Source organism: Paroedura picta, chromosome 13 (assembly GCF_049243985.1).
Source record: "Paroedura picta isolate Pp20150507F chromosome 13, Ppicta_v3.0, whole genome shotgun sequence".
Lineage (NCBI taxonomy): Eukaryota > Metazoa > Chordata > Lepidosauria > Squamata > Gekkonidae > Paroedura > Paroedura picta.
In genome coordinates this window covers 25298038-25325537 of record NC_135381.1, presented here as the reverse complement: position 1 = coordinate 25325537, position 27500 = coordinate 25298038, and the positions used below count along the sequence as shown (strand labels likewise).

Sequence of the window (27500 nt, the reverse complement as noted above, 5' to 3'; positions counted from 1 at the left end):
GGACTTCCAGTTTTTCCTGCTTGTTCCCCATACTCTGTGCATTAGTGTAGAGACATCGTAATCCTTCATTTGTGTGTTCCAGGGATTTAGTTTTTGAATTTACCTCTAAATTAATGTTTCTCTGCATACGTGCCATTCCTTGTAAATCTGCATGGTTTCCATCTACAGTTATTCTCAAACTAGAATTTGAATTTATGTCTTGCTCCCTTATTGAATTTGGTTTAAAGCTCTTCTCACAAAGTCTTCAAGGCTCTTCACAAACACAATTTTTCCAGTTTGGTGTAGTGGTTAGGAGTGCAGACTTCTTATCTGCCATGCCAGGTTCGATTCTGCACTCCCCCACATGCAGCCAGCTGGGTGACCTTGGGCTAGCCACGGCACTGATAAAACTGTTCTGACCAAGCAGTGATATCAGGGCTCTCTCAGCCTCACCCACCCCACAGGGTGTCTGTTGTGGGGAGAGGAATGGGAAGGCGACTGTAAGCCGCTTTGAGCTTCCTTCGGGTAGGGAAAAGCGGCATATAAGAACCAACTCTTCTTCTTCTTCTATCCATGTGAGGTGCAAACCATCTTCCAAAAGAAGAGCCTCATCATGACAGCATGAATCCAAACCTTTCACGACGGCACCAATGATGTAGAAGGAGAACTTCTTGGCCACGAGGTAAGGCTTTTGTGTATGGTAAAATAGCTTTTTTGAAGTTCTTTCAACTTGTATCTATCTCTTGCTATTTTCCCCAAACAGTACAGAACTCTTCAGGTTTGTTTACAACTTCTCATAACCATATTCCAAACTGTATTCACATGTGACAGTTTAGATAACAGAAAATGTCAGGAAGTTGTACATCCTGCCCCTGAATAGCAAGATACAAGATAAAATTACTCTTTGGTTTTTCCATTTCTTAAGACTGAAATTAACTTTAAAAAAATTATTCATATGAATGACCAAAGGGATAACTTTGCTACTTTTTGCTGTTCTTCAACTACACAGGTCTGAAAAAAGTCTACAGTGCTTGAGTGTGGCAGCAATTCACAATGAGGCCTCAATGAAGGGTTAAAGCTATCCCTTCCCTGCTTGCTTTCACTACTTGAAATATTATTGCCATCTATGTAAAAGAAAAAAAAAAGCATGCCCTTAAAAACGTGTATTTTTTCATTGAAGTGTTAACCGGACTGGCAGGCTGGTTCAGACAGTGAAATGAAGTAAAGGTTGAAGGGTTAAAGCCTATCTTGTGCGACCTCAATCTAAGTCACTGCTGCAGACATGTACAATTTATATCTTCTAGGCAGATAAAGATGCTCGATATTCATCATGTCTATCTTGGCTTTCAGTAAGCAGTGCTCTTTTACTAAGGAAAATTCTAGGGTATTTATGGCCAAAGTTCTGCATTGCGAAAGGAGGTGGACCAAAGGGTGGACTACTCAACAGCAAAGTATGATTATTTGGGGCAGATTAAACTAAGACACGTTTAATACTTAAATCATACATCAGTAACCATTCATCATGTTCATAAAAGCCTGTATTTTGAAGCAGGGGTAGTCAACCTGTGGTCCTCCAGATGTTCATGGACTACAATTCCCAGGAGTCCCTGCCAGCAACCGATGGCAGGAGCTCATGGGATTTGTAGTCCATTAACATCTGGAGGACCACAGATTGACTACCCCTGTTTTAAAGGGTTAACAGTGCCATTTGCTCCTGTGTGTCATTTCTTAGATTATCTATAAGATTCAAATCACTGGCTTGCTCAAGAATCCAGGTCATTTGATCCTGCCAGAGCTCCAGAAAGTCTCATAATCCAAAATCAGTTCCATTCAGACACGAAATGCAGGTTTTTCCTTATACACCCACTTGAATTGTCTTTTCATTGCCACTTGGAACAGTTTCCAGCCTTACAATACTTTGGTCTGCCCGCAAGTTGAAGCATGCAGGCATCAAGAACCATTTAAGGTGGCCTAATTTTGATTTCAGTCGATCTCTATGGAGACTCATTCAAATGTTGTACATCTAGGTGGCATGGGGAAAAGGAGGGGAAAACACAATTGATACTAGAAAGAACTGGTGGGAGATGCTTAAAACCAGGAATTCTGAAGAAAAAGTGTCATAGAGTCAGCTCTAGAAGCTTTCAAGTCCCCTCCCTCCATCTACAAAAGATCCAGTTTAAAAAGCCATTGGATGACACCATCCTGCCATGAACCCAGACTTTAAAAGTAGGATAAGACCCTATCATCACATCCCCATCATCCAGCCCTGAGGAATCAGCCAAGAGGCTTCTTACTAGTAAGAGGCCAGGGAAGGTGTGTTCCAGCAAGCCAGACAGGATATGGATAACATTAATGGTAGATGAAATAAACCCTGATGCAAACAAATGAATATCCACACTTGGGGACAAAATGGCAAGTGCCAGAAATCCATAACAAAGGATTGGCCCCTAGAGCTGGGGCTGCTATTTTTCATTAAAAGCTCTCACATTCTGCTCCAGTTACACCAAAGGATAAAGCAGATTATGGCAAGCCAGGGGGGGGGGGGAAGCACAGCCACTCACAGACTCTTTCTTCATGAAGAAAGGATGCCCATTCGTTAGCTGACTTGTTTTCAAATTGTTGGGTTGATTTGCTACTCTGTAGGCAGTCAGATTTATCCTCTTAGTTTCACACTACGGAGTAATTAAACAACCCCACTAAAGTCAAAAGGCTTTAGATGACCTGGAGGGAAAGAGGCAAACAGGGAGATGGAGAACAATAGGCAAAACTACCTACATTTTGCTGTACTCTTCAGTACCTTCCACAAAATGTAGAAACACTAAACTTTAATTGATAGGAGACGTTATCTAAGCAGGGATAGTCAACCTGTGGTCCTCCAGATGTGCATGGACTACAATTCCCATGAGCCCCTGCCAGAATGTGCTGGCAGGGGCTTATGGGAATTGTAGTCCATGAACATCTGGAGGACCACAGGTCAACTACCCCTGATCTAAGAACATACAACATCTTTTAAAATTGTAATGGCCTATGGCCTAGTGCAATAAAGTTTATTCATTCATCTAAGGACATACAACTTTCAGTTGAAATGATGGTTGATCTACCTCAGGGGTAGTCAAACTGCGGCCCTCCAGATGTCCATGGACTACAACTCCCATGAGACCCTGCCAGCAAATGCTGGCAGGGGCTAGTGGGAGTTGTAGTCCATGGACATCTGGAGGGCCACAGTTTGACTACCCCTGATCTACCTTCTGGGATCAAGAACAGTTTCTGGAAAGCTTTCATTCATTCTCTTTCCATTTCAAGGACAAGCTTAAGCTGCTGTAACCAATGAAAAACAGCAATTTGGGACTATAGGATGTTCCAGCAAGCCAGCCAGCCGACACAGGACTAGAAAGCAAAGGCCACAGCTCAAAGGTAGAGCAAGCGTCTCAGATGCATCTAGAGAGAGATTTAATGGAGGTTGAACTGACATGGGGGTGGGAATCTGCCTCTGTCACTGGGCACAAAATGGAGGAGGAGGGTGGAGCGAGGGAGAAACAAAGCTGCTGAGATTATTGCGCCTTTCCCCTTGCATACGTTCTTTCCCCTCGTAGTTGGCGTGTTTTAGGGTGGAAAATCCACTTTTTTGTATTTACTGCATCGCGACTTAAAAATGATGAAATGGCGAGCCAGCTGCTGGGAAGCCTCTGGATGTAGACCACATCATGCGGAGAGGCTGAATATATCACCAGCTTTCGGAAACTGTCCAGCTACATTTTGCTCATGCGGAAAGAGTCACAGTCTGTCACAACAGAGTACATAGAAATTCAGGCACTAACTGAAGCTTTACTTTGGACTGCTGAATTCCCAGCAATCGTTATATATACCTGCCTGAAAAGCAACCTTAGGCCTGGCAGCTGGTAGAAATGTTCCTGTTCATGAGTGTTAAAATGTTACCCCAGAATAGCTTAGAGTGTTAATCACCCAGAGCACTCTTATAATACTGTGACAAATGTGCACTTAATTAATCTCATCTGCCTAATGACTACATGCAGGTGGTGGATGACAGGCAAATGCCAGGAATGATGGACATACCACACTTGTCGCACCATGGCATAAAAGGCATGTGCCTTTTGATTGTGTGCCCTGGGTGGCATTTCACTTTCAAGAAACAATGCCTGGCATTTGGAGCGGCATCAACAGGCTGCTTCTCCTCAGCCAAGCCGACTGACACCACCAAACCTGGTAACCGAGCATCAGTTTCTGCACGATTATTCACTACATCCAGAGTGATCAGCTGGAGCAGCAGAAAGCAAGAAAGTGTAGCTGTATCCACAACTGAAACTGAATATGTATCCACAGCAGAAGCATGCAGACAACTGAAATGGATATTGCAACTACTGCAAGACTTTGGGCTAGAGGAACCCAAACCAGTGCAACTTTCTGAAGATAACCAAGGGTTAGTGCATAAAGCTTGCACTAACAGAGAGGAGCAACTCAAGAACTAAACACATTGATGTGAAGCATCACCTTGTAAGGAACATTAAGGAAGATGGGCTTGTTGAGCTTGACTACTGTCCTACAAACGAAATGATTGCAGATGCGCTCACCAAGCCACCCTCCAGACAAAAGTTTCAAAGTCTACGTAAGAAGATGAACCTTGTGGACTTTGTACACTAGACCAGGGGTAGTCAACCTGTGGTCCTCCAGATGTCCATGGACTACAATTCCCATGAGTACCTGCCAGCGCTGGCAGGAGCTCATGGGAATTGTAGTCCATGGACATCTGGAGGACCACAGGTTGACTACCCCTGCTCTAGACCTTGAGAAGGGGTGTTGGAATAGACAATGTCTGGTGTACAAAGACGAGAAGAAGATCGTGCAGGGGGCAGCAAGAAGAGTGCTAGATAGGATAGTGAGGTCAGGAGCTTCTCTCCTGTTAAGTGTCACTCTTTGTCTCCAGATTGCTACTTTTAGGGGCAATTTCCTCCTTCTTGGAAGGCACATCTTCCAGTCTCTCTCTCTCTCAGCTGGGCATGTAGTCAGGCTCTGTCTCTGTATCTCCTCTGCACTATCAAGCATGGTAATTCTTTAATAAATCCTTTTTCCTATTCTTAATTCAGCGTGTGCACTTCAATGACTTATTTACTCTGCCAACTTTAGGGAGGGGGAGGGCTACAACTAAGCCTATCAGATCTCACTTGGGTTGTGGGGGGAAAAAAACATCCTAAGAGTTCACTCTTGGAAGAACACTTAAAAAGAAAAGGAGAAAGAGAGATGACTGTGAATGGGCCCTTGCTCAGCTGCCTGCAGAGAGTAAGAATTGCCTCCAGGCAACTTGGTAGTAAAGCTTTGCAGATGGTTGGATTTCCTCGCTCTTTTATGCTAACTTATAATAGAGGGCTGGTGACTTTAGCAGAATTGCTTGCAAGGTTGACCAAGATGCATCTGTTTTGCTTACTTCAGCTTTACAATCCATCTCAGTCACAATGGTTCAGGGTGGGCAGCAGACTTCAAAACTGCAAAAAGCATTGTGACTAAGTTACAAAACAATGTGCTTAGAAAGTCATCTATTATAAACATACTTCTTAAAAGATATACTGCTGAAATAAACTGTTGCTGATCCCCAGCCATTAAAATGGTCCCTCAAGTAACAAATACACTTTGGAAAGAAGGGGCTAAGGGGCAATTTTAAGAAAAACCCAAATGCTTCTTCCATGCCCAGTTTCTTGAACTAAATGCACAAAGAGCACCTGTAGTAAAGTGGATAGAGTGCTGGTCTTAGACTGGTTTACATCCATTAAGATCAAGAAATATAAAAACCACTGTGAGTTCCTTGGAAGAATGGTGGATAAAAGCATTCCAGAAGTAAATAAATGGAAGAAGCAACATCTGAACCCAGGACTTCCTGCTACACTTGCTTGATTTTGCCTTGGAGGGAGAGACGAGGCATGACTGCTTAATGAAAAAGAAAAAAAGTAGGGCATGTCGCACTTTCCTTCCTTCACTCTTGCATCACTCTATAACAGGGGTAGTCAAACTGCGGCCCTCCAGATGTCCGTGGACTACAATTCCCTGAAGCCCCTGCCAGCGAACACTGGCAGGGGCTCATGGGAATTGTAGTCCATGGACATCTGGAGGGCCGCAGTTTGACTACCCCTGCTCTATAATATATTTTCCTCCACTTTTGTATTATAAAGTTGCTGCTATTGCATAACAAATACAACCAGAAAATCCACACTGGCACCAAGTTTCTGAAACTCCAAGAGGGCCAAGAGAGATACTGTATATACTCGAGTATAAACCTACCTTTTCAGCACATTTTTAATGCTGAAAAAGCCCCCCCAGGCTTATACTGGAGGGAGGATCCCCCCCACTTATGTGTTATTGTTGATATTGTGGTAAACTTAGGTGCCTCAGCTAGAATTTGGGTCAGCTTATGCTCAAATATACACGGGGTTCATGTTTAAAGGAAACACGTCTGCTAGAGCAGGGGTAGTCAACCTGTGGCCCTCCAGATGTTCATGGACTACAATTCCCATGAGCCCCGGCCAGCGTTTGCTGGCAGAGGCTCATAGGAATTGTAGTTCATGGACATCTGGAGGACCACAGGTTGACTACCCCTGTGTTAGAGAAACTAATACAGCATTGCCTTCTGCAGTGTTAATTAATAGAAATTGACAGTATGCAGAAGAGAGCCTTAAGCAACCCACAATAGTGATGGGAGTATGGCAGGGGTAGGCAGAAGCACTAAAGCACTCACCTTCACTGGTGAGATGTCTGAGGGTACACAAACATACAAAACTGCCTTATTTTGAATCCTTGGTCCATCAAAGTCCATCAAAGGTCCATCAGACTGGCAGTCTAGGGTCTCAGGCAAAGGTTTTCACATCACCTACTGCTAGATCTTTAAAGGCAAATACTGAGGCTTGAACCTGGGACATTCTGCATGTCAAGCAGGTGCTCTGCCCCAGACCCACAGCCTCCTCCCCTGCTTCTTCCCTTCAGTTCCATAAGGCCTCCCTGGAAGGTAGATTTTGCCCTAGCACTTCAAGCAACAAGCATTGTTGCTTCGCCCCTTTCAGTGCACTTCAGCTAAACAAACAAGAACCTTGTAAATTGTCTCCTTATGCAAAGCAAGATCTTGGCACAGCAGCCTGTGGCTTTAAATATTGTTAGAGACGCCAAACAATGCAAGGCATTTCAGAGTTGCAGCATCAAAGAGAGAGACTTGCTTCTTTTGGAGTAAGTTGCAGTTTTTGACAAGGGAGGAACAGAAATTCCATTCTAATGAGTCATGGCTTGGCAGCCCGGGATCAATCCCTTTGGCCTGCATTTCTGACTGCGGCATTGTACAAAGTTGTTTTTGCAGCCCGCGTGACTTTTTTTTTCAAGATCCGAGTTAATTAGGAAAATACAAGGATTCCTAAAGGAACAAGTTAGAGAGGGGGCAGAAAATTTTAAAAATAAATAATTCAGGATATCATGATCTACTGGGTTACATTTTTTTAAAAAACCCTAAAAGAATGCAGCAATTGCTTTCATATGAGAACACTGTTCAGAACACTCCAGTAAACGCAAAAGCAGCTGGAAAGAACAAAATTGAATTAAATCCTCTATCTATTCTGTGGTCTTCTGCTGACTGTACCAGATGAGTACCTGATAGCTCTTTGGAAACAATTATCTAACAGTATTGGGAGATTGCTTTTAGGGGTTGAGTGGAATGATATGGAACTGGAGGCTCACTTAGCTTGGTCACCTGCAGCAAATTTAGACCTGAAGGTCAAGAATTAAAATGCAGGCCTCAAAACAGGCCCATTTCCTAGTTCTCCCTCTCTATATGAGTAGAGGCTGTTTCCTTCACCATGCAAGATGCAGCTCTGTCAATGCCTACAAGATTATAATGTTCTGCAGATATGGATGCAGATACTTGGGCTATGTTTGAATTATACATCCTAAGTATTCCAACTAGTCTTTTAAGACTATACAGATCTTCCACATCTGTAGATTCCACTCAACAAATGGAGGCAGCTGGACTGTGTAGGTTTTAATTTTTTTTAAATAATTATTTTAAAATAATTATTGACAAAGTTTTAGCTAGCAATTTTATATGATAAACCCAATCAAATAATTAGTTGGAATTACGACTCAGTCCCCTGAAGTTCAGTCTTGGGGCAAATGACTTAAACAACCACCCCCCCTAAAGTCCCCTGCAAAAATTAAATCAAGATGTTTCCATTTCTCAGCTCTATTAACTCCATCAAGTTCAGGCAGCTATTTCTTTTTACCAGACTTCCAAATGGTGTTCCATTTGGCACACCCATTTGGAAGCCTGGTAAGAGCTTCCTGAAGAGGGAGGTCAGAGAACAGAAAGCCCTTTGGTGAAACTGGTAGCCAATTCAGGATTCAGGGATGGTTCTGTTCACAAATCTTCTGAAAATATTTCTGTACCGTTACTTCTTACACTGTGGGAGTGGCCTGGTGATGTCACATCCAGCAGGAGTGTCTGGGTGATGTCACTTCTGGTGACATTTGACTTCTGGGGGCATGGCAGGAAGGTGTGGCCTACTGAGATCACTCATGGGGTTTCTCAAAGCCTAAAGAATTTTTCAGGGGTTTCTCAGCAGTAAGAAGGTTGAAAAAGACTGTTCTAAACCGTTAACCAGAAGAAACTAAAATTATTTATTTGATTTATAGACCGCTGCTCCCAGCATCCTGGCTCGCGGCAGTTCACAAAATAATATAAAACACAGATCTCACATAAAAACACCCCAATATTAACATCCACAAAATACTCCAGCATAAAAATGGAGGTAAACCATACAAGATAAAACTCCTCCCATGCTTCGGCCCTCTGGCAATTAGTCCAGATGTTATCCAGTGATTGATGGTCAAGACCCAGAGTGGCCGTTAGCAACTCTAATGCTGCATCTGAACTCGGGGGGGGGGGGACCAGATCTCATGCCATCTCATAAACTATTTTTCCATCAAATCTGAAACCAGGCCAAATCAAACAAATACAAGATAAAAATGCCAAGCCTGTGGATACAGCTAACAGCTTTATTTACTCTATACTAAAGGTGTATCATTAGAAAACAAGATTATATCCTTGAATTCTAATATCAGTGCAAATATGTTAAGCAACACCAAGTATCTCAGATTTGACTTTGTATCCCCTAAATTAAATTCCAGAGCCACAGCTAAATCAGACTGCACCCCTCATTGTGCTTTTGTTATAACATGCTCATGTGTAGCAAACTGTGAAGAAAACATAGTAATTAGAGGTTAAATTAATCCCCGACAGACAAACAGCTTAGTAAATCCAGGACCTCTTCACAAAACATTGCACAAAGCTCACCAGTCTTCCAGAATTAGATAAAAAGCCCTCTGCAATTGTAATGCACTTTGCCAATCTTAACACAAAAGAGGCAAGATATAAGCGGGGGGGGGGGGGGCTTCAACCATCCAATACCAACATCTAAACTTCCTTAACGATTCAAGCTGCAGCACAGCACAACCATCATGAGGCCCAGAAAGTTGTTCAGGATCAATAACTCCTGTCAGTTCTTCAACCAGTGCTACGGCAGAGGGTGGAGTCTTGCAGTGCCTTTCTAAGCAGAGTTACAGCCTTTAAAATCCATTGAGTTAAATGAGCTTACAAAAGTGTAACTCTACAGAGGATGGCATTGGCAGAAATTATATGCAGCCTTTCTGGGTTATTTTGGTTCAGCCTTGGGCAGGGATGACTTGGTAGCCTACCAAGGGGCCCAGCAATTGTTTGTTTTAAAGATACTCCTAGCAATACAGAAATAAAATGGGAACAAGAATGACAAGTACTGATTAGGGAATGGAAGCCAGGATGCAAATTCAAAGAAGGAAAATTAACAGGGTTCCTAGTGTCTCACTTCACCAAAATTTATCAAGGAGGCACATTTTCATTTCATTTTACAGATGGAAGGACAGACAGGTGAAGTTTCAGAACCAGAATGCAGAAGCAGCAGAATGCATGTAGTTTTAATAACAGTACAAGAGTGACAGCAATTAACTGCATCTAAACATGCAGATGAGCAGTGCACTTACTTGTTTTCTTATGCAGCCCACTAAGCTACGAAAGTTGCATAAACACTTACAGCCACAAGGGGCCTATCTACACAATCAGTTATCTGGGGTTAATGATGCTTGAACTCACTTCAATCTCTAGTCTGTGCATGTGTTTAAAAGGTGACATGGAGGTTGAGATGAGTGGGAAGAGTCAAAAGACTTTGCTGAGAATCAAGATCTCAACACAACTCTGATCCACCCTGGGCTACAGGATCGCATCAACTCTGTAACCAGGTTGATAATCCCTGATGTGTAGGTTTCAAAGGAACTTCCAGTAACATGTGAATGACCAATGAGATTGAAACATCCTGAAATTCACTGTTAGTATAGATAGGAATGATCACTCTAGAAGCCCTAATTTTCAAACCATGCTATGGAGTCCCACAGAGGCTTATTGGCCTACTTGAAGAAATAATAGCAGTCAGCTTCCACACAACAGTTTTGCTGTTGATAATGAGTCTGCCCACCCTGGATGGCGTGCAGCTCTCTATGACTCACTCCGCCAGGAATCTGGGTGTGATTCTGGATGCTTCCCTCACAATGGAAGCCCAGGTTGCAAAGGTAGCGCGGCTGGCATTTTACCATCTCCACCAAGCCAAGCTACTAGCACCCTACCTGGCCCTGGAACACCTAGCCACAGTGATCCATGTGATGGTCACCTCTAGACTGGACTTCTGTAACTCACTCTACACAGGCCTGCCCTTAGTGCTGACCCACAGCAGCCAGGATCCTCACAACAACACCATGGAGGTCCCACATCCGGCCCATTCTCCACTAACTGCAGTGGTTCCCATTTGAATTCTGGATGAGGCTAAAGGTTCTGGTAATTACCTTCAAAGCCATACACGGTCAAGGCCCAGTGTACCTGAGGGGCCGCCTCCCTACCTATGCCCCTCAAAGAGCTCTACGCTCTGCCACCACCAACCAGCTAATGGTCCCTGGCCCTAAAGAAGCCCACCTGGCTTGGTTCATCATGGCAAGGAGCAGGAGGCCACTGGATTCCAAAAAGCAAAGGGTATCACACCTTAACAGTAGTGCATGGAGCCCCAGGTTTGATCCCTTGTTTCTCTTTTTTTTATTTATTATATTTTGAAAGTTCACAGGGATAAAAGGAGACTTCGGAGAGCCATGATACGCATGAGCAAATGAACTTAGAGATGGGCAAGTGGACTAACTTGGTATAAGAGAACTTACTCATACACGATGTTTACATGCGCACTTGCATGCAAGGGGAGGAAAAGAGAAAACACAGAAAAATAGAACAGAACCCTGACACCAATATCGGGAATGTATGCTTTGCTGCCCAGACAACCACTAGTACATCACACCCTGTTCTGCTAATTAAAGTGAAGTTATGATCTCAAAGGGAGGCCTAGCACAGACATAATGCTTAACCCTACATAAGCCTCAACTCTGATTAAGCCCCCAAATATACAGAGAATCAAGGTTTAGCATGTCTCTAAGGAACTAAGGGCACGATCTGCCTGTCATTTTGCAAAGCAGAGAGGGTACAGGAGGAGAGATAAAGGGTTTAGGTTTTAGCTACAACGCTCAACCCTAATTAGTAAGAACAGCCCACAGTTAAGCATTTAGTCCTTAGAGAACAACAGAAGCCCTGAGAAGTTGAAAACGAAAACAGAAGGCAAAAGTGCTCCTGTTCCTTCCATCTCATTTGCTATGAATATCACCTCTGAAGGTAAGGAAGACTGCAACCAAGACTTTAGCTGTGCTAAAAGCTGCCCCCTTTGTGGTTCGCCCCCACAACAGGCAAGCACCCTCCCCTGTGGAGGTAATCCTCTCTCATGCCTACAACAGACTGAACCTCCAGCTGTCTCTTCTCACCCTGAAGAGCTTGAGGGACAGCAGAGCTGAGATCAGCAAATGGATTTTCAGAAAAATAAATCAAGGAGAATGAGGCTCAGTAGACTCAAGTACAACACAAGCTCCGTCTGACATTGCAGCATGCCTTTATGGTTCTGCACAGTGCGGAAGTATCATTAAATGCTCCAGGATAAACGGAAAGGATTAATTTGGATAAATATTGCTTTAATAATGAAAGCTGACGCATTTTTAAAATGGTACTGGCTGTTAGAGCAGCCAAGGAACCCTCAGAAGTACCCAGATCATAGAATCATAGAGTTGGGAGGGACCTCCTGGGCGATCCAGTTCAACCCTCTGCACTGTGAAGGACAATCACAACCCTATTGCTCATCCACTGTAACCTGCCACCCCCTTGAATCTTCACAGAATCAGCATCTTCATCAGATGGCAATCCAACCTCTGTTTGAAAATTTCCAAAGATGGAGACCCCTCCCCCCCACCCCCGAGGAAGCCTTTTCCACTGAGAAACCACTCTGATTGTCAGGAATTTCCTCGGGATGTTTAGATGGAATTTCTTTTGAATTAATTTCGTCTTGGTCTCCAAACCCCTCACCATCTTTGTTGCCCTCCTCTGAACACGCTCCAGTTTGTCTACATCCCTCTTCAATTCTGGTGCCCAAAACTGAGGCCGAACCAGAACAAAGCAAAGTGGTACATCACCTCCCGTGATCTGGACATTATACTCTGTTTATACAGCCCAAAATTCTATTTGCCTTTTTAGCCACTGAGTCACACTGCTGACTCATGTTCAATATATGGTCTACTAAGACTCCTAGATCCTTTTCGCACAAACTACTACCAAGACAAGTCTCCCCCATCCTATATTGGTGTATACAGTTTTTCCTACCTAAATGCAGATCTTTACATTTGTCCCTATTGAATTTCATTTTATTCAGTTTAGATCAGTTTTCAAGGCTATCAAGATCATTCTGTATTCTGATTCTGTCTTTGGTTGTGTTTCCTACCCCTCCCACAGTTTAGTAACATCTGCAAATTTAATGAGTATCCCCTCTAATCCCTCATCCATATCATTTATAAATATGTTGAACAACACAGGCCCCAGGACAGATCCCTGCGGCACTCTACTTGTCACTCTTTTCCAAGTGGATGCTGAACCATTAACAAGAACCCTTTGGGTATGATCAGCAACCAGTTATTAAACCACCTGACAGAATTAGGATCTATACCACGTTTTACTAGCTTGTCAACAAGAATATCATGTGGAGCCTTATCAAACGCTTTACTGAAATCCAGATAAACTATGTCCACAGCATTCCCCTGATCCAGCGAGGTAGTCACTTTCTTGAAAAAAAGAGATAAGTTTGGCCTGGCATGACTTGTTCTTGCGAAACCCATGCTGAGTCTTAGAAATCACAGCTCTCAATTCCAGCTGCTCAAGGACCGAGTGTTTGATGGTTTGTTCCAAAATTTTGCCAGCAAGGTTGATAGTTACCCAGACCCTCCTTTTTCCCTTTCTTGAAGATGGGGACAATATTTGCCTGCCTCTAATCATCTGGCACCTCACCTGTTCTCCAAGAACTGTCAAAAAGAATGGATAGAGGTTCAGAGATGACATTTGCTAGTTATTTTAGTATCCTTGGATGCAATTCCTCTGGCCCAGAAGACTTTGTTTCATTTAAAGAAACTAGGTGTTTATAGTCTGCCCTCACAGTGATCCTAGGCCACCATTCCCATCCCCTCTGTTGTGCTACATTTTTGCCATATTGAGCGCTACTTCCCTCACAAGATTAATCATTGATTGGTGTCAGAAAGTCTATTTGTCGATGAAACTGGAGAAGAACAAGACAATCTGTTTAAGAAGCACCTGTTCACCATCTCAAGTGCCCTTAAAAATAAAATCAGTCACTGCTATGGCTTAATATGGGGGAAGTGTAGATTAGCAATCATCTCTATAGGTTACTGGGAGATCACTGTAGAAGTTACACCAGAGTATTGGGAAAGAACACCATTCATAGCCCAGCTTTCCAATAGCCTCAGCAGGGCTGTGCTTTGGGTGGGCAGATGGAGCTGAAAAACTGGAGATGTAGATTCAACCTGCCCGTACATTTCCCTCTGTAATGAAGGGCATTGGGGGACTTTGGGCAAGTTATCTCTCACTCAGGCAATCCATTTTTTCAGTATGGAGGATCCTGAACTTCTGTCAGAAGCTGCGTTTTTAGATCTCGTTGCCACATAGCTAGTTAATTTGCTGCTCCATGTTTTCATTGTTTGCTGTGCACAAGCTGGAAGAGTTCAATCACTGTGATAAAGTGCTCCAAGCAAAGCTTTCATGACCTCACTTCACCTGAAAAGATTTCTCCCTATTATTCCAGGGCTGTACAGAGCTCCATTGAGACAAGGCAGTTTTGTTGCCAGATAATGTTTTTTGAAAGAAAGAGCGGGAAGAGCACCCTGGTTAGATATTGTTCTATTATGCAAGTGCCAGACATCCAAATTCTAAGCAACATTTATTTCAGCCTCTTCTTAATCAGAAAATGAGCTGGGATAAAGGTAAAGGTATCCCCTGTGCAAGCACCGGGTCATGTCTGACCCTTGGGGTGACGCCCTCCAGCGTTTTCATGGCAGACTCAATACGGGGTGGTTTGCCAGTGCCTTCCCCAGTCATTACCGTTTACCCCCCAGCAGCAAGCTGGGTACTCATTTTACCGACCTCGGAAGGATGGAAGGCTGACTCAACCTTGAGCCGGCTGCTGGGATTGAACTCCCAGCCTCATGGGCAGAGCTTCAGCAGCATGTCAGCTGCCTTACTACATCCATGACATTTTGCCATCCTAACCAACTGCACCTGTTCAGAGATGCACACCAATGCAGCAGAGGATTCCTGGTTGTCAGATGTCACACTGCACACAGTGCAAGAGTTGTGGCCTACATATTTCGCCAATGCTGTGAAGACCCCTGAGCTTTATAGGTGGCTCACTTCTTCATTAGTGTTGGGGAAAAAATTAAAATTCTCACACACAACAGCCACATCAGTAGTTTGTCCAAGGCAAATGGCCAGCGAGCCATTTCTAACTGCAGTGAAACTTGCAAGGAGAAAAAGGGGGAATAATGTTCAGCAAGGACAATCAAATCCTTTGATATATAGGAAAACAGGTAACACCAATAAAAAAAGAACTTAGCTTGTTTACAGAAATGATGCACTGCCCCCTCAGCCAAGCTGGCTTTCATAGATCAACATCTGTACCACCTTTGCAGACCTACAGAGTTTATTTATTTAATACTAGTTTTTATTAATCGCCTGTTCCAGGTCAACCAACTCAGGGCAGTTTACATTCAGTTATAAAAACCCAACAGAATACAATAAAAATACTATATAATACTAGCAGCAAGATCCCCTTCACATCCTCCCCCCATCCATACTTGGGCACAACCGCTACCCCCGTCCCAGCCATTACCCCAAGGTGATACTCCGGTCTACATGTTTAGCACAGACGGCCTGTTCAGGGAGGGACCCAATCTTGCTGAACTGGCCTCAAGCAAATGCCTGGTGGAAGAGCTCCATCTTGCAGGCCCTGCGGAACTGTGATAGCCCCATCAGGGCCCTCAGCTCTTCCAGGAGCTCATTCTATCAAGTTGGGGCCAGGCCTGGAAAGGCCCTGGCCCTCGTCAAGGACAGGCGTACTTCCTGGGGACCGGGAACTACCGACAGATTCAAACCCTCAGAGAGCTCTGCAGGGAGGAGACAAGTGGTTCCTCAGATAAGTCAGACCTAAGCCACAGATGGCCTTCAAGGTAAGAACCAAAACCTTAAACTGATACGGAAGCTATCCAGTAACCAGTGCAGCTGCCTCAGCCCAGGCTGAATATGGGCCCTTCAGGATGACCTTGTGAGGATCCTAGCAGCTGCATTTTGGACCAGTTGCAATTTCCAGGTCAGAGATAAGGGCAGGCTGGCGTAGAGCGAGTTGTTGTTGTTGTTGTTAGGTGCGAAGTCGTGTCCGACCCATCGCGACCCCATGGACAATGATCCTCCAGGCTTTCCTGTCCTCTACCATTCCCCAGAGTCCATTTAAGTTTGCACCTACTGCTTCAGTGACTCCATCCAGCCACCTCATTCCCTGTCATCCCCTTCTTCTTTTGCCCTCAATCGCGAGTTACAGAAGTCTAATTTGGAAGTGACCATTGCATGGATCACAGTGGCCAAATAGTCTGGGGACAGGTAGGGTGATAGTAGCCTCACTTGATGCTATCATACCTTGAAGGCAAGCAGCAGACTAGATGGGGAGTCCTTTGTAACCCCTGTTGCATGAAGGACCAGCTGATGCATCACTTTGGCCAGCCGGGACTTCCCAAATCACTCACAGCTCCCTTTTCTCCTCTAACCTCAGGGGCCTTTCTAGATCAAATAAGGAACAATTTCCAACACAGCAGCAACCAGTTCTTGAATCAGAGCATTTGTCGTCTACATTAGGGAAGGCAAAGGCTTGGGGGTTGGGGTGGGTTTTACCACTTCCCTCATGTGAGGCTGCATGTAATGAAGTCCATTTGCATTAACAGGTGTTTTAAAGAGGGAGAAAGCATCCTGCAACTGTCAAAGGGTCCACTACGGGCTTCAAGAAACCAGGTAATGCAGCAGCCTCTTTAAGGGCAAAAGACCTGCATCCCCTGAGAAGTCAAGAGACACTCAGGCTGAGGAATTAATTTCAGCTCCCCAAAAGAAAACCAATGACCTGAGGCAGTTTTTGTTATTTACTATTTTGCCATTCCATATTCTAAATTATAAACCTCTTGGAATATCTTGAGAAAGGTGTCATATATATATAAGTAATAAATCTCATAACATTCCCCAAGCTACATTGACAAACTACATTGACAAACTAGAAGTCGCATAAATTCTATGTAGTTTTTACTACAGATGTTTGAAATCTGAGACAGAAATCAATGGGGCCTAGAAGAATTTCGCTCTGGTTGGCACTTAAAAGCACTTAACCCAAGTCTGTTGTTCTTCCCTGAATTAAAAAAAAAAGGAACTAGTCCTCAAACCACATGTGAGGCTTAATGCTTTTTAGAGTTTCCTCCCTTATCACCGTATCAGCAGTTTGCAAACACAATGTTATTAGAACTCCTACTTAATCATCCCATTATTCTTAACCCCCTCTGAAAATCAAAATACATTTTGGGTTGAGCGGTTTTATTTGAAGACAAGCTAGATTCCTTGCTGAAAGGTAACTAAGACATAGTTCTCCATCCTATTACTGCGACAGGTTCCTCCATACTCTCAAATGGTTTTCAAAGACGCTATAAACAGGCCTCTATCAAAATTTACCAGCAAGCAGAACGATGATGCCTGCCTTTTGGGCTCAATTTCACAATTCTTGGGACGTTTACCTGTATAAGCCTAGTGGAAATGAAGTTGAACACGGGCCCAAACAGGGGTTCTGCAGGAGAACTTTCCAGTAGCCTGTCCCTTCTTAAAGAACAGATTTTTAGAAAGCCTCACAGTTGACTGGTGCTGCCTAGGTTACTCATCAATGGCACCGGAGCGGGTATATTATTAAGAGAGGAGTATGATGGGAATTGGTTGCATTGTGCTGATCCATAGTAACCAGCTTCTGTTCGCCCATCATTTATCTCTTTCACCAACAACATATGGGTTTGTCTATTCACACTCTCAGGATTCTGTCTGCTTCAACAAACAGCCAGGCTTTTCTGCTTGGATAAGGAGATTTTTTAGTTACATCCATTATGTGCGTATCAACATTTATGGCACTGAGATAATTGCCCAAGAGCTCAGGGGGATAAAAGCTCCCTCTTTATAACATAAACCCCCCTTTAAAAAAATCAATATTGATATAAAATAGTTTGATGCACAGCCTTGGACACACAAATCCTTCAGTTTGAAATACATTTTCCCCAAAGTAGTGGGTCGTACTGGGAAAGGGGGGGCACAAAGGAAGAAATTAGCTACATACATTATTAATCATTCCTTAAATAAGCGAGTGGCAAATCTGTCAGGTATAAAGCAAAGTCCTTGGAAGGATGCCACCCTCTCATTTGAACAGATTTAACTCTCTATTTGGAGACCAAACCGTTTGGCAATATATTGTAACTTACAAGCACCTTGCCCTGCATACTTTTGCACTCCTGGCAACTCTGAAAAGGCCAAGAGAAGAAACTGGAGCAATAATTTAATTTTCCTTCTTATTCAGGACCTCTGTTAGCCTTTGTTTCATAACTCCCTATGAAAGAATCGGCTTCAAACCAGACTGTATGCATTATATGTATCTATTACTGTATCAGTAGACACTAGTGAAAATCCGATAAATATCTAGTGTCCAGGGAAGGATTTTGATCATTTCTGCTTGTTTTCGTAACCAAAGTTCACTGATGGTTTCAGACACAAAAACTGGCTTTGGAAACCTTGATTCATTTTCAGCATTCCATTGAGCTGGTTTCATGTAATTTTCAAATTGGTATTTTTTACGCAGTTTGTGAACTTTAAAGTTAACTGCATATTTCTGTTTCAGAATCTATATTTGGTAGATTTCACAAGAGATGTTCACAAACTTAAACTCTGGCTCAAGCCAACCCATATAAGAAACTTTCTTTTCCAAGGCTATAATTGCTTTCTGCAAACAGTAATTACTAAGCACATACTCAAGACCCATTCAAGCACCTGCAGAAGCGGTCCTTCCAAAAAGCCATCTCTCCATAGCACTGCCATTTCCTAATGTTCTTCTACAGAGCTGATAAACAAGACACACCAGTTCTGTTTGGTGCATTGAACTGATTATTGCTGCACCACAGTGATTCTTGAACAAAAAAGGTGATGCCTAGTGAAGTGTAGTACAAGAATGCCAATGGCATGGAAGGGAAGCATGTGACCTGTCCCCAGTCACAATGCCCTAGATGAATGGGCTGTAGACTTCCTACTGGAGCCAGGTAGGCCTAGAGGCAGTGGAAGATGCAAGCTATGCGTGTTGTCTACTCTCCCATAGCACTCCCAGTAATTACCTGGGTTGTTTCAATGGTGACTGGAGCCAGATCAAGCCTGACTCATCTCTCCACATATGAATGGGGGTTACATGCAAGTTCCTTTACAGACCCTCCCCTTGACTCCTACCAGATCTTATTTCATGGGTCAAAAGAACCTACCTCCCACTCAGCCATCTACACCAGGGGTAGTCGAACTGCGGCCCTCCAGATGTCCATGGACTACAATTCCTATGAGCCCTTGTCAGTGTTTGCTGGCAGGGGCTCATGGGAATTATAGTCCAGGGACATCTGGAGGACCACAGGTTGACTACCCCTGATCCACACTATCTACCCAAATAGTTTGCCTCATTTTGTCTTGGAATGGAGCTGTTTCTGAGAAAATTACACAACCACATCTCAACTTAGGGCTGCATCTTAGAATACCTTCTCCTTCAGATGAGCTCAGAAAGCTCCATCCTGTAAGACAGGAAGTACAATTCAAGTGGGTGTTTTCATCTTGGCAACAGCAAGGCTCCAGCACAGAGGAACAGTCATCCATGAAGCAGACCTCAGAAAAATACCAGGACCTGAACTCTGTGGACATGACCGATGTCCCTTAAGTTGCCAGTGACTAAATGTGACCTTCACATAGCAAAAATGAGGGGTGGAGGAAGAATTTGAACTGGAGAACCTGGCAAGTGTCAGCACAGTACATAACTATCCACCTCAAGCCAGTTTATTTATTTAGATTTTTATACCGCCCTTCCATACGGCTCTGGACAGTTGACATATAACATTATGAGGTAACTACATAAAACATTGCGACAACTATAACAAGTGTAACAATCATAACATAACATAACATGCCAACCAGAACGATACTAAACAATCTGGTACAGATGGGGATTTGGTTTAGCCAGCTGTAACCAGAACCAATTTTGAACAATAGGTGTGGGTGATTTAAAAAGTCTGTAAGACCAATATCACCAGAGCACCTCAGTAGGCCGAAATGGGAGGGCAACAGGACAAAGGTGGTGAACATGGGCCCCATCCTTTCTTACATTACTTCATTCTTATACACTCCATTCTCAACACATTTCTTCACTTTTTCTTTAAAAACAAATAGACAGTTGGATAAGCCAGGCTCAGGTTCCAAGGATTTTTTGCACTTGGTAAAATAGGCTGCAGCTTACGGAAGCTCCTGCTACAATGAAATCAATTACATTTCTCAAGGGCCACATAACAGCATTTCCTCTTTCTGCAACTACAGGAGAATCAGGGTGTTTTTGCTAGACATGTGGTACTTTCTTCGGCTTATGCCGAGGAGTTTCTTTTCCTTTTCAAACTGAAATCATCACTGGGAAGGTTTCGTTTTTTAAAGCCTGCATGCTGGGGGAAGGGGGGGGGGAGTGTTGAGGAAAACCAAAATTGTCTCTGTGCTGCATATGAAACAACCTTCCCTCACTGAAGAGAAGCTGTCAACTTCAGCTAGCAGAAGATATACTGCTTTATATTTGTTTTTCATCCCTGAGCAACAGACTACTTCCTGGTTGAGTTTAAGAGCTTGGTGACGTTCCCATTTCAGCCCACACAACTGTGTCACCATCAACGTCAGTGGCAGGAAAACATTAGAAGTTACCCTTTGCTAATGCTTTCCTAACATGGAATTTCCGTGTCACTTTCCCCCCCCCCTCCTCTTGCCTTCCACATGCCCTAGATGTCAGCACAACATACCTCTGGGCTATGCTAGGTAGCACTGAATATCTAACAACAATATAATCTAAGGCTAGTCTGTACACTAGGACACCCTTGTAGCCAGCTCCTCAAGACCCACCTATAACACAAGATTTGCCAATCTTAAGGATGTCCACGTGCCTGCTGAGCCTACGTGTATGTTCAAGAAAAAGGCATGTATCACCGGCAAAGTCATATCCCACACCATGACTTTTTACTCCTATTGTGAACATGTGGTTTGTCATGCAAAGTATGAAGCATCCCAGGGAAGAAAAGAGAGCCGTTTCTTGAAGGCAGGGGTAGTCAAACTGTGGCCCTCCAGATGTCCATGGACTACAATTCCCATGAGCCCCTGCCAGCAAATGCTGGCAGGGGCTCATGGGAATTGTAGTCCATGGACATCTGGAGGGCCGCAGTTTGACTACCCCTGCTTTAAGGGAAGAGCTGATTAGCTACTCTTCCTGGCAATAAACAGCTGGTCAGTCCGGCAGGTTCAAGGCCATTTCAGCTCTCTCTTAGGGAGGCACCATATGTTCCATCTCTCACATCAGCAGCTTTAGCTTCCAATAATCTTGCTCCAGAAGGGAAGCACAAAGAGAGGGAGAAGAGAAAGGAGGGAGCTCATTTCCCACACTTGATTTGTTATTTGCACACATTATGCTCAGTGGCACTTTGTGGAAGACACACGCTGGAAATCCCACTAGTTATAAGAAGGTTAAGTGAAGCCTTTAGTTTGCAGATCTATGAGCACTGTGAAGCTCTCAATATTTAAGAATTTGTATCCCCCCTTTTCTTGTGTGATGAACTGCCTTCAGTACTATTAATAGAACATTATAATAAAAGGCATAACTCGTGTATGGGCGTCATCCCCCACCCCTGAACCAAATTGGAGATCTTTAGAGCAGTTTGGACAAGCCAGGAGTTCCTTGGGGCTACTTTAAGAAAGCTACCAACTCTTTGGGCTCTCAGTGCCCTTTGATCATCATTAAGTGATAGCCAACAATGCAGCTCTATGTGCAGAGCCAGTATAGTTAAGAGTATTGGACTAGAATCAAGGAGAGTCAGGTTCAAATCCCCAGCTCTGACATTAAGCTTTCGGGTGACCTTAGGAGCAAGTCTGTGTGTGTAAGCAGCCTCGCTGGGTTGTTGAGGGGATAAAATAAACACAGAAGAGCCATGTACACTCTTGAGATTCTCAGGGGAAGGGTGGGATAAAAATGTTCTGTATAGATGAACCACACCTATAAAGCCATACTCCTATTTATCCAGCCTTCCCGGTTGCCTGAAAGTCTATGTCTTCAAAAACCTGAGATGAAGAAAATTGGACAGGGACATTTTTGTTTTGTAGCATAGTTCCTTATTATGGGTAGATTGATCTTGTGACCTGAGGACCACAGGCCTGAGGGACCACATGCAAAGCATGGCAGCAACTGGTGAAGTGTCAGCTGCTGTATGAAGAATCCTTTTGTGTCTGGCAGGCTACTAGACCAAGTAAGGGAACTGCATACCACTGCAGGCTTTTCCTTAAGGCTACCTGCAGCAACTGAAATAAGACTTCCTGACCCACAAAACATACTACACCCAAATTGCTCATCATAGGGCAAGCCACCACCATGTGGAGTGATTTTCAATGGTTTCCACATGGCTGCCATGACACATGACTATTTCTTATGGCGAGGCTACTAAATGAAGCAACTACTGCAAACTCTGCAGCATACCTGTGACATTTGTAAAGAATCCAGTTGGACATTCCCTGTCACCACACCAACCTGGTTCAATCCAGTTTCGAGGAAGTGGTAAGCTGCCATACTAACTCATGCCATAGGCACCCTGGAGGAAGTGTCACCAATTCAAGAGGAGTCATCTTACAGTGGCCTCTCTGCAGCTTCATTGAGCCAAGAGGAAAGGCAGGGTATAAACATTTTAATAAACAAATTAGTGGACAAAATGCCTGAATGCTAGACCATCATTAATTGTTTCTTTTGCTCAAATCGTTCCTTTTCTTGCTGGCATCCCTTCCATGGCACCCCATCAGGATGGCCTCCTTTTACCAGGTATTGTCTGCACAGTTTGAGGCCTACCTCCGCAGAGCTAGAAAACTGTTATTGTTGTTGTTTTAAGAAAAAGGGATTTTAAATATTTGAGTGTGTGTGGTTGTGTGTGTAATGTGCCCATGATGCTGAATCCTGTAGCCAAGTTCAAATTCTACATCTTTGCCTGTACTTCTAGAGAACCTTTGACTATACGCTGCCCCCACACATTATTTGATAACATTGGATACTTATTATAAGAGCTCAAGTAAATTATAGATCATTCCATGCACACATGCACAACCCCAGGTCCATAAATTTTCCTCAGTCATCAAGACACTCCCATCCAAAGTCCCCTTAGGGTTTTATTGGTCAAATTATGCGCAAGCATAAGACCTCCAAAACTGAAATGCTTTAGGAATTAACCAGAGATTAAGGGACTAAATATAGAAACAGAAGAGAATTATGTAATAAGTAAATTATGTATTTTCTCTCAACTAGTTGCTCTACTTAACTCTTTGCTAGTTGAATGTTCCAGGTTTCCAAAGGAACAGTCTGATTAAGTAATTTGGGTAGTTTCTATTCCCACACACAAGAATGTTCATTACTTGTGGGGCAGAGGAGAACTGTCAACATTGCTCCCATACACACACATACCCTCTCTGCACATAACAGATCTCCTGAGAACAGTTTTCACAGTCTTTGGGCTGGGGGAGGAATAGCCTGTTTGATAGGAAAATAAGCCAGTGCCAAGGAACTGCGTAGAACGAAACAGTAACTTTGAGGATGATTGTGGGTGAGTTTCCTCCCAGGCAAAGGTTTTACTCAACAGGGATGTGGCTGACAATCTCAGGCCAGAGTGTATTCTGCTGTCCAAGACACACACGCGTCCACGAACAGAGCCAGCAGGAAGGAAAAGTTGTTCCTTTCCTGCCCACTCACACATCTCTGCAGAGAAATAACTGGAGCACCAAAACCTTTGTCCATCTTGGGAGGGACAATATGAAGCATGAAAACCACCTTCCAGAAAACTTTGAGCATGTGTCTTGAGCAAAAACCACCTTCCAAAAGCTCAAGCCCATTTCCCAACTCAGGTCTCGATTTCCAGAAACCTAGTAGACCAAAGACACTGGCTTTAGTCAGTGCAGTCAAAGTTCTGTTGTTCCACAAAGAGTAAGCCCCACCAGCCACCTCACATCTGAAGTGTAGCCTCCTAAGCAAAAGTAGGCTGAGCTTTCAGTTTCAGCTGTTAAGGCCTCTAGGACAGAGCTCGGTCTATTTCCTTTGGCCTTGTCTTTTGGTCATGCACCATGTGTCTCTGAGCTGCCGTTTTAAGAAAGACTTTCAAGTAGGCTCTAAACCCGGGCACTTCTTGGGGAATACACAAGTGTCTTGGCATTTAGGAAGGGAGGAACAAAAAGGGAGATGAGCCTAAACCCAATTATGCCAGGAACTCCAGCTGGGCAAGCATAAGTGCACCATCCCATCCACCTATCCTACAGCACCACACACTCAGCACATCGGACAAACATGCCAAGGGAGGGAGGCATTAAACTCCAAAAACAGAGGGGCTCAGTTCAAAGGTCATACTCAAACCCTCCTGCTAGAAGGGAGGTTCCTCTGCAGCACAGTTTGAAAAAATGAAAAGACTCTTGCTTTATACTGGCAGAGAAGGGGGGGGGGAGAGCCTTTGCAAATTGCAGATATAGGAAACACAGAGAGAGCAGATGATGCTAGATGGCAACAGAGACTCCCCTGCAACCTATTAATCTCCTGTTACAAACGCCAGGATCTCTTGCAGATGCTGTACCATCTCTCCTCCCCATCTCCCTTCCTGGCTTCAGCAGGCTGGGGGAGAATAACACACACAGAGAGGGGGGGGGGGCTTTTAAATTTATTATTCCAGGAAAAAGGTGAAGCAGTTTGAAAAGAAAGCACAAGGCAATTTCTTGGGGGGGGGGGGAGGCAGGGGAGCTGCCAGCCTCCTCTACCCTTTGGAGCAGGAATACCCTTCCCTAATCTCCCTGGTTACAGAATCTCTCCCCCCCCCCCGCCCTCATATCTCATCCCCCTTTAGTAAACCCATAACAAAAGCATGCTGCACAACCTGGGAATATAACAGTAAGTGGCAGTCAGAGGCCACCCAAACAAATCCACCTCCCATCTCCCCACCCCCCACTCCGGCAGGCTCCAAGGAAGGGGGTCCTAGCAACTGGGGTGCTTAGTTAATTTAGAAGAGGTCAACCGACAGCCAAAGGAGAAGGAAGAGAGATCCTAATAATTCATCAACCAAACGCAGCAGTGGTGGCAGTCACTGCCACCACCATCTCCTCCTCCGGGTTAACAAGGGAGACAGCTGTAGGAGCCCAGTCAACAACAAGCTGCTTGTTTACCCCGCAAAGTGGCTGCTTCACCTCACCTCTTAATCATAGGGTGAGAAATCATAATACTTTTTTTTAAGTGAGTCAGCATGGTTGGATTTTTTTAAAAAAACAGAAAAGGCCCTTGCCAGCAGACAAGAAAGTCACTCACAAGTGTTTTTGAATCAATTCATATTTAAATGGTCGGGGGAAAAAATATTTTGGGTCATACAGAAGTCTTCAGCAGGCTACAGGTTTATGACATATCCTCCTCCCAAAATCGAACCCCATTTTGCCATCTTTTTCATCCAAGATATCACATTGGAAATTAATGTGAGTTTTTCTAAGGTCTGTGCCCCAAAGAGCTTACAGTCTGAATCTCGGGAAGGAAAGCAACAGAGGGAGGAGGGGAACAGACAATGGGGGCCTACAGTGACCCCCCCACAGGGTTTTTTTTACACTTTACAAACTGACACCACACAAAAAAAAAATGGGGAACAGTGAATGAACAAACTCCTTCTAGGTTCCCCACGGATCAGCAGTTTCTTTAGCAGCACTCTCCAGGAGATACCTTTAAGAACCATCCACTCTCCCCTTCATGCCTGTCTATCTGGTCTAAGTTTGAAGAAAGGCAACCCCCCTCCCCACACACACACACACACTAGTAATTAAACTAAAACAAGCCTTCTTGCACACCTCTGCTTACCCAGGGGTACCACAACAGCGCCTAGGACTGAGCATACTGGCTCTAATCCTATTCAGTTCTGTACAGTCAGCATTTTATCTAGGGTTTTTTTTTTTTTAATCAGACACCAGCGACTTCCTTTCCAGACCTGATTTCAAGACACATTTTTTTAACGATGCCGGAACGGCGACCGTAATGCGTATCCTCCCCCTACCCTCCGCATCATTTTATATGTATCATCGCGGCTTTGTGCCAGTAAGCCAGGGGCGATCTTGGCGGCGGCGGCAAAGCGCGGGGGGAGCGTCTTCATGGGCGAACGGCCGGCCTTGCCAGGGCGGTCGGCGACGGCGGAGATGTGCAAGTCGAGTTGTGTGCTTGCCGGAGGAACAAAACTATTCCGGGACGCGAGAGGCAGCCTCGGTTTGTGGCAGGCGAGCACACACACAGAAAAGGGGGGTTGTTGTTTGCGAAGCCCATGCCAGTCTCCTCTCCCCCCCCTCCCCGCCAGCTGCCTCTCAGCCAGACGCCCAGCCAAAATGAAAGGGGGAGGAGGGGAGGGGACACTACACTTTTGTCTGCCTTCCTCGAAACGGATCTTGTTCCCACAAGCACGCCGGTTGTCGTCCGTCCCCTCCGCGCACACACGGAGACACACCTTTCTAACGAGCCCCACGACGGCAAGAAATCACCTTGATCTACCACCATTTTAAACGCACGCCGCCAAACGAGAGGAAACCGGCCGCTCGGCGACCGACAACAAGCCGCCGCACACACGGCGAGGCCAACGGGAGCCCTTTGACGAAGCCCCCCCCCCTCCAAAAGACCCTTCCGTCTCTCTCTCCACTCTCTTCCCCCGATCTTTGAAATGCACCATTAAACTCAGGGAGGAACGGCGCCAGGGAGGGGGAACGAGGAGGAGGAGGAGGAGGATCGGGCCAGTCGGCGGGATCTTGGCCCCCCCAACCCAGCGAACACCCCTCGGGCGGCACTCGCCCCCAATCTGATCTGGGGCCAGGCTCACGCTTCCCCTCGCAGCCCGTCCATCCCCCCCCCCCGAAGCGACTCGGACTGACCGGAATGTGCGGCTCCATGCGTGGTGCTTCTACCCGCGGAGAAACCAGAAGCATCTTGGACTGGCGACCCACCAGCTTTTTACATCCAGTTTGAGCGCCGCCGCGGACAAAACCCAACGCGAAGCAAGGGCGACACGGAAAGAAGAGGAGGACTCTGCTACGCGTGTTTGTATTTCCCCCCCTCCTCCCTTCCCCTTTAGGTCCCCGACGAGTTCATCCTGGCGTTGCCGCTTGCGAATGATTCACTGTCTGTCTGGATTCGCTCCCTGCGTTTCGCTCAGCCCACGGTTTCCTCTGCGCGAAGGTGGAGTTTGTGGGCTTTAAGTTACTGATAGGGCATATCTAAGTGCTGTGTCACTCGGAGAGGAGGAGACACGCTCGCTCCCTCGGACTCGCGGTCAAACTCCAGCCTTAAAGGGGAAGGAGCGCCACCCGGAACGAGCCCCGCCGCGCTGTCATTGTAACGTGGGAAGGGCGGCTTTGACACGGTTGCGCGTAGCGGGGGTAGAACGCTGAGCTTCAACTCGGATCAACGCTTTCCTTTAAAATAAATAAATTAAATAAATACATTGCTCGTGTGCTTTCAACGCCCTCGGGCATTAAAAACAATTTTTTTTTTCCCATGCCGAGAAAGTTTCACTTGGGCTTTTTTTTTTTTTTTTTTTTTGCAACACTTGTTCAAGACTCACGAGCAGGGAAATGCAACGGAACAAAAGAAGGCAGCAAGCGTCCCGCTGGCATC

General features: G+C 44.8%; 1 protein-coding gene across 2 annotated transcripts in view; it reads right to left on the bottom strand.

Moving 5' to 3' along the window:
- Window positions 1-27078, bottom strand: part of MAMLD1 (mastermind like domain containing 1) — a 101787-nt gene extending 74709 nt beyond the window's left edge. The window contains exon 1 of one of the 2 annotated variants that reach the window (XM_077307670.1): window positions 26759-27078. In XM_077307670.1, coding sequence (XP_077163785.1) covers window positions 26759-26812 — 54 coding nt within the window. In that variant the 5' untranslated portion in view covers window positions 26813-27078. Of the gene's footprint in view, window positions 1-26340; window positions 26492-26758 lie in introns of those variants that run through there. The other variant, XM_077307671.1, reaches the window with a different exon arrangement.
- Between the last annotated feature and the right edge of the window lie 422 nt (window positions 27079-27500).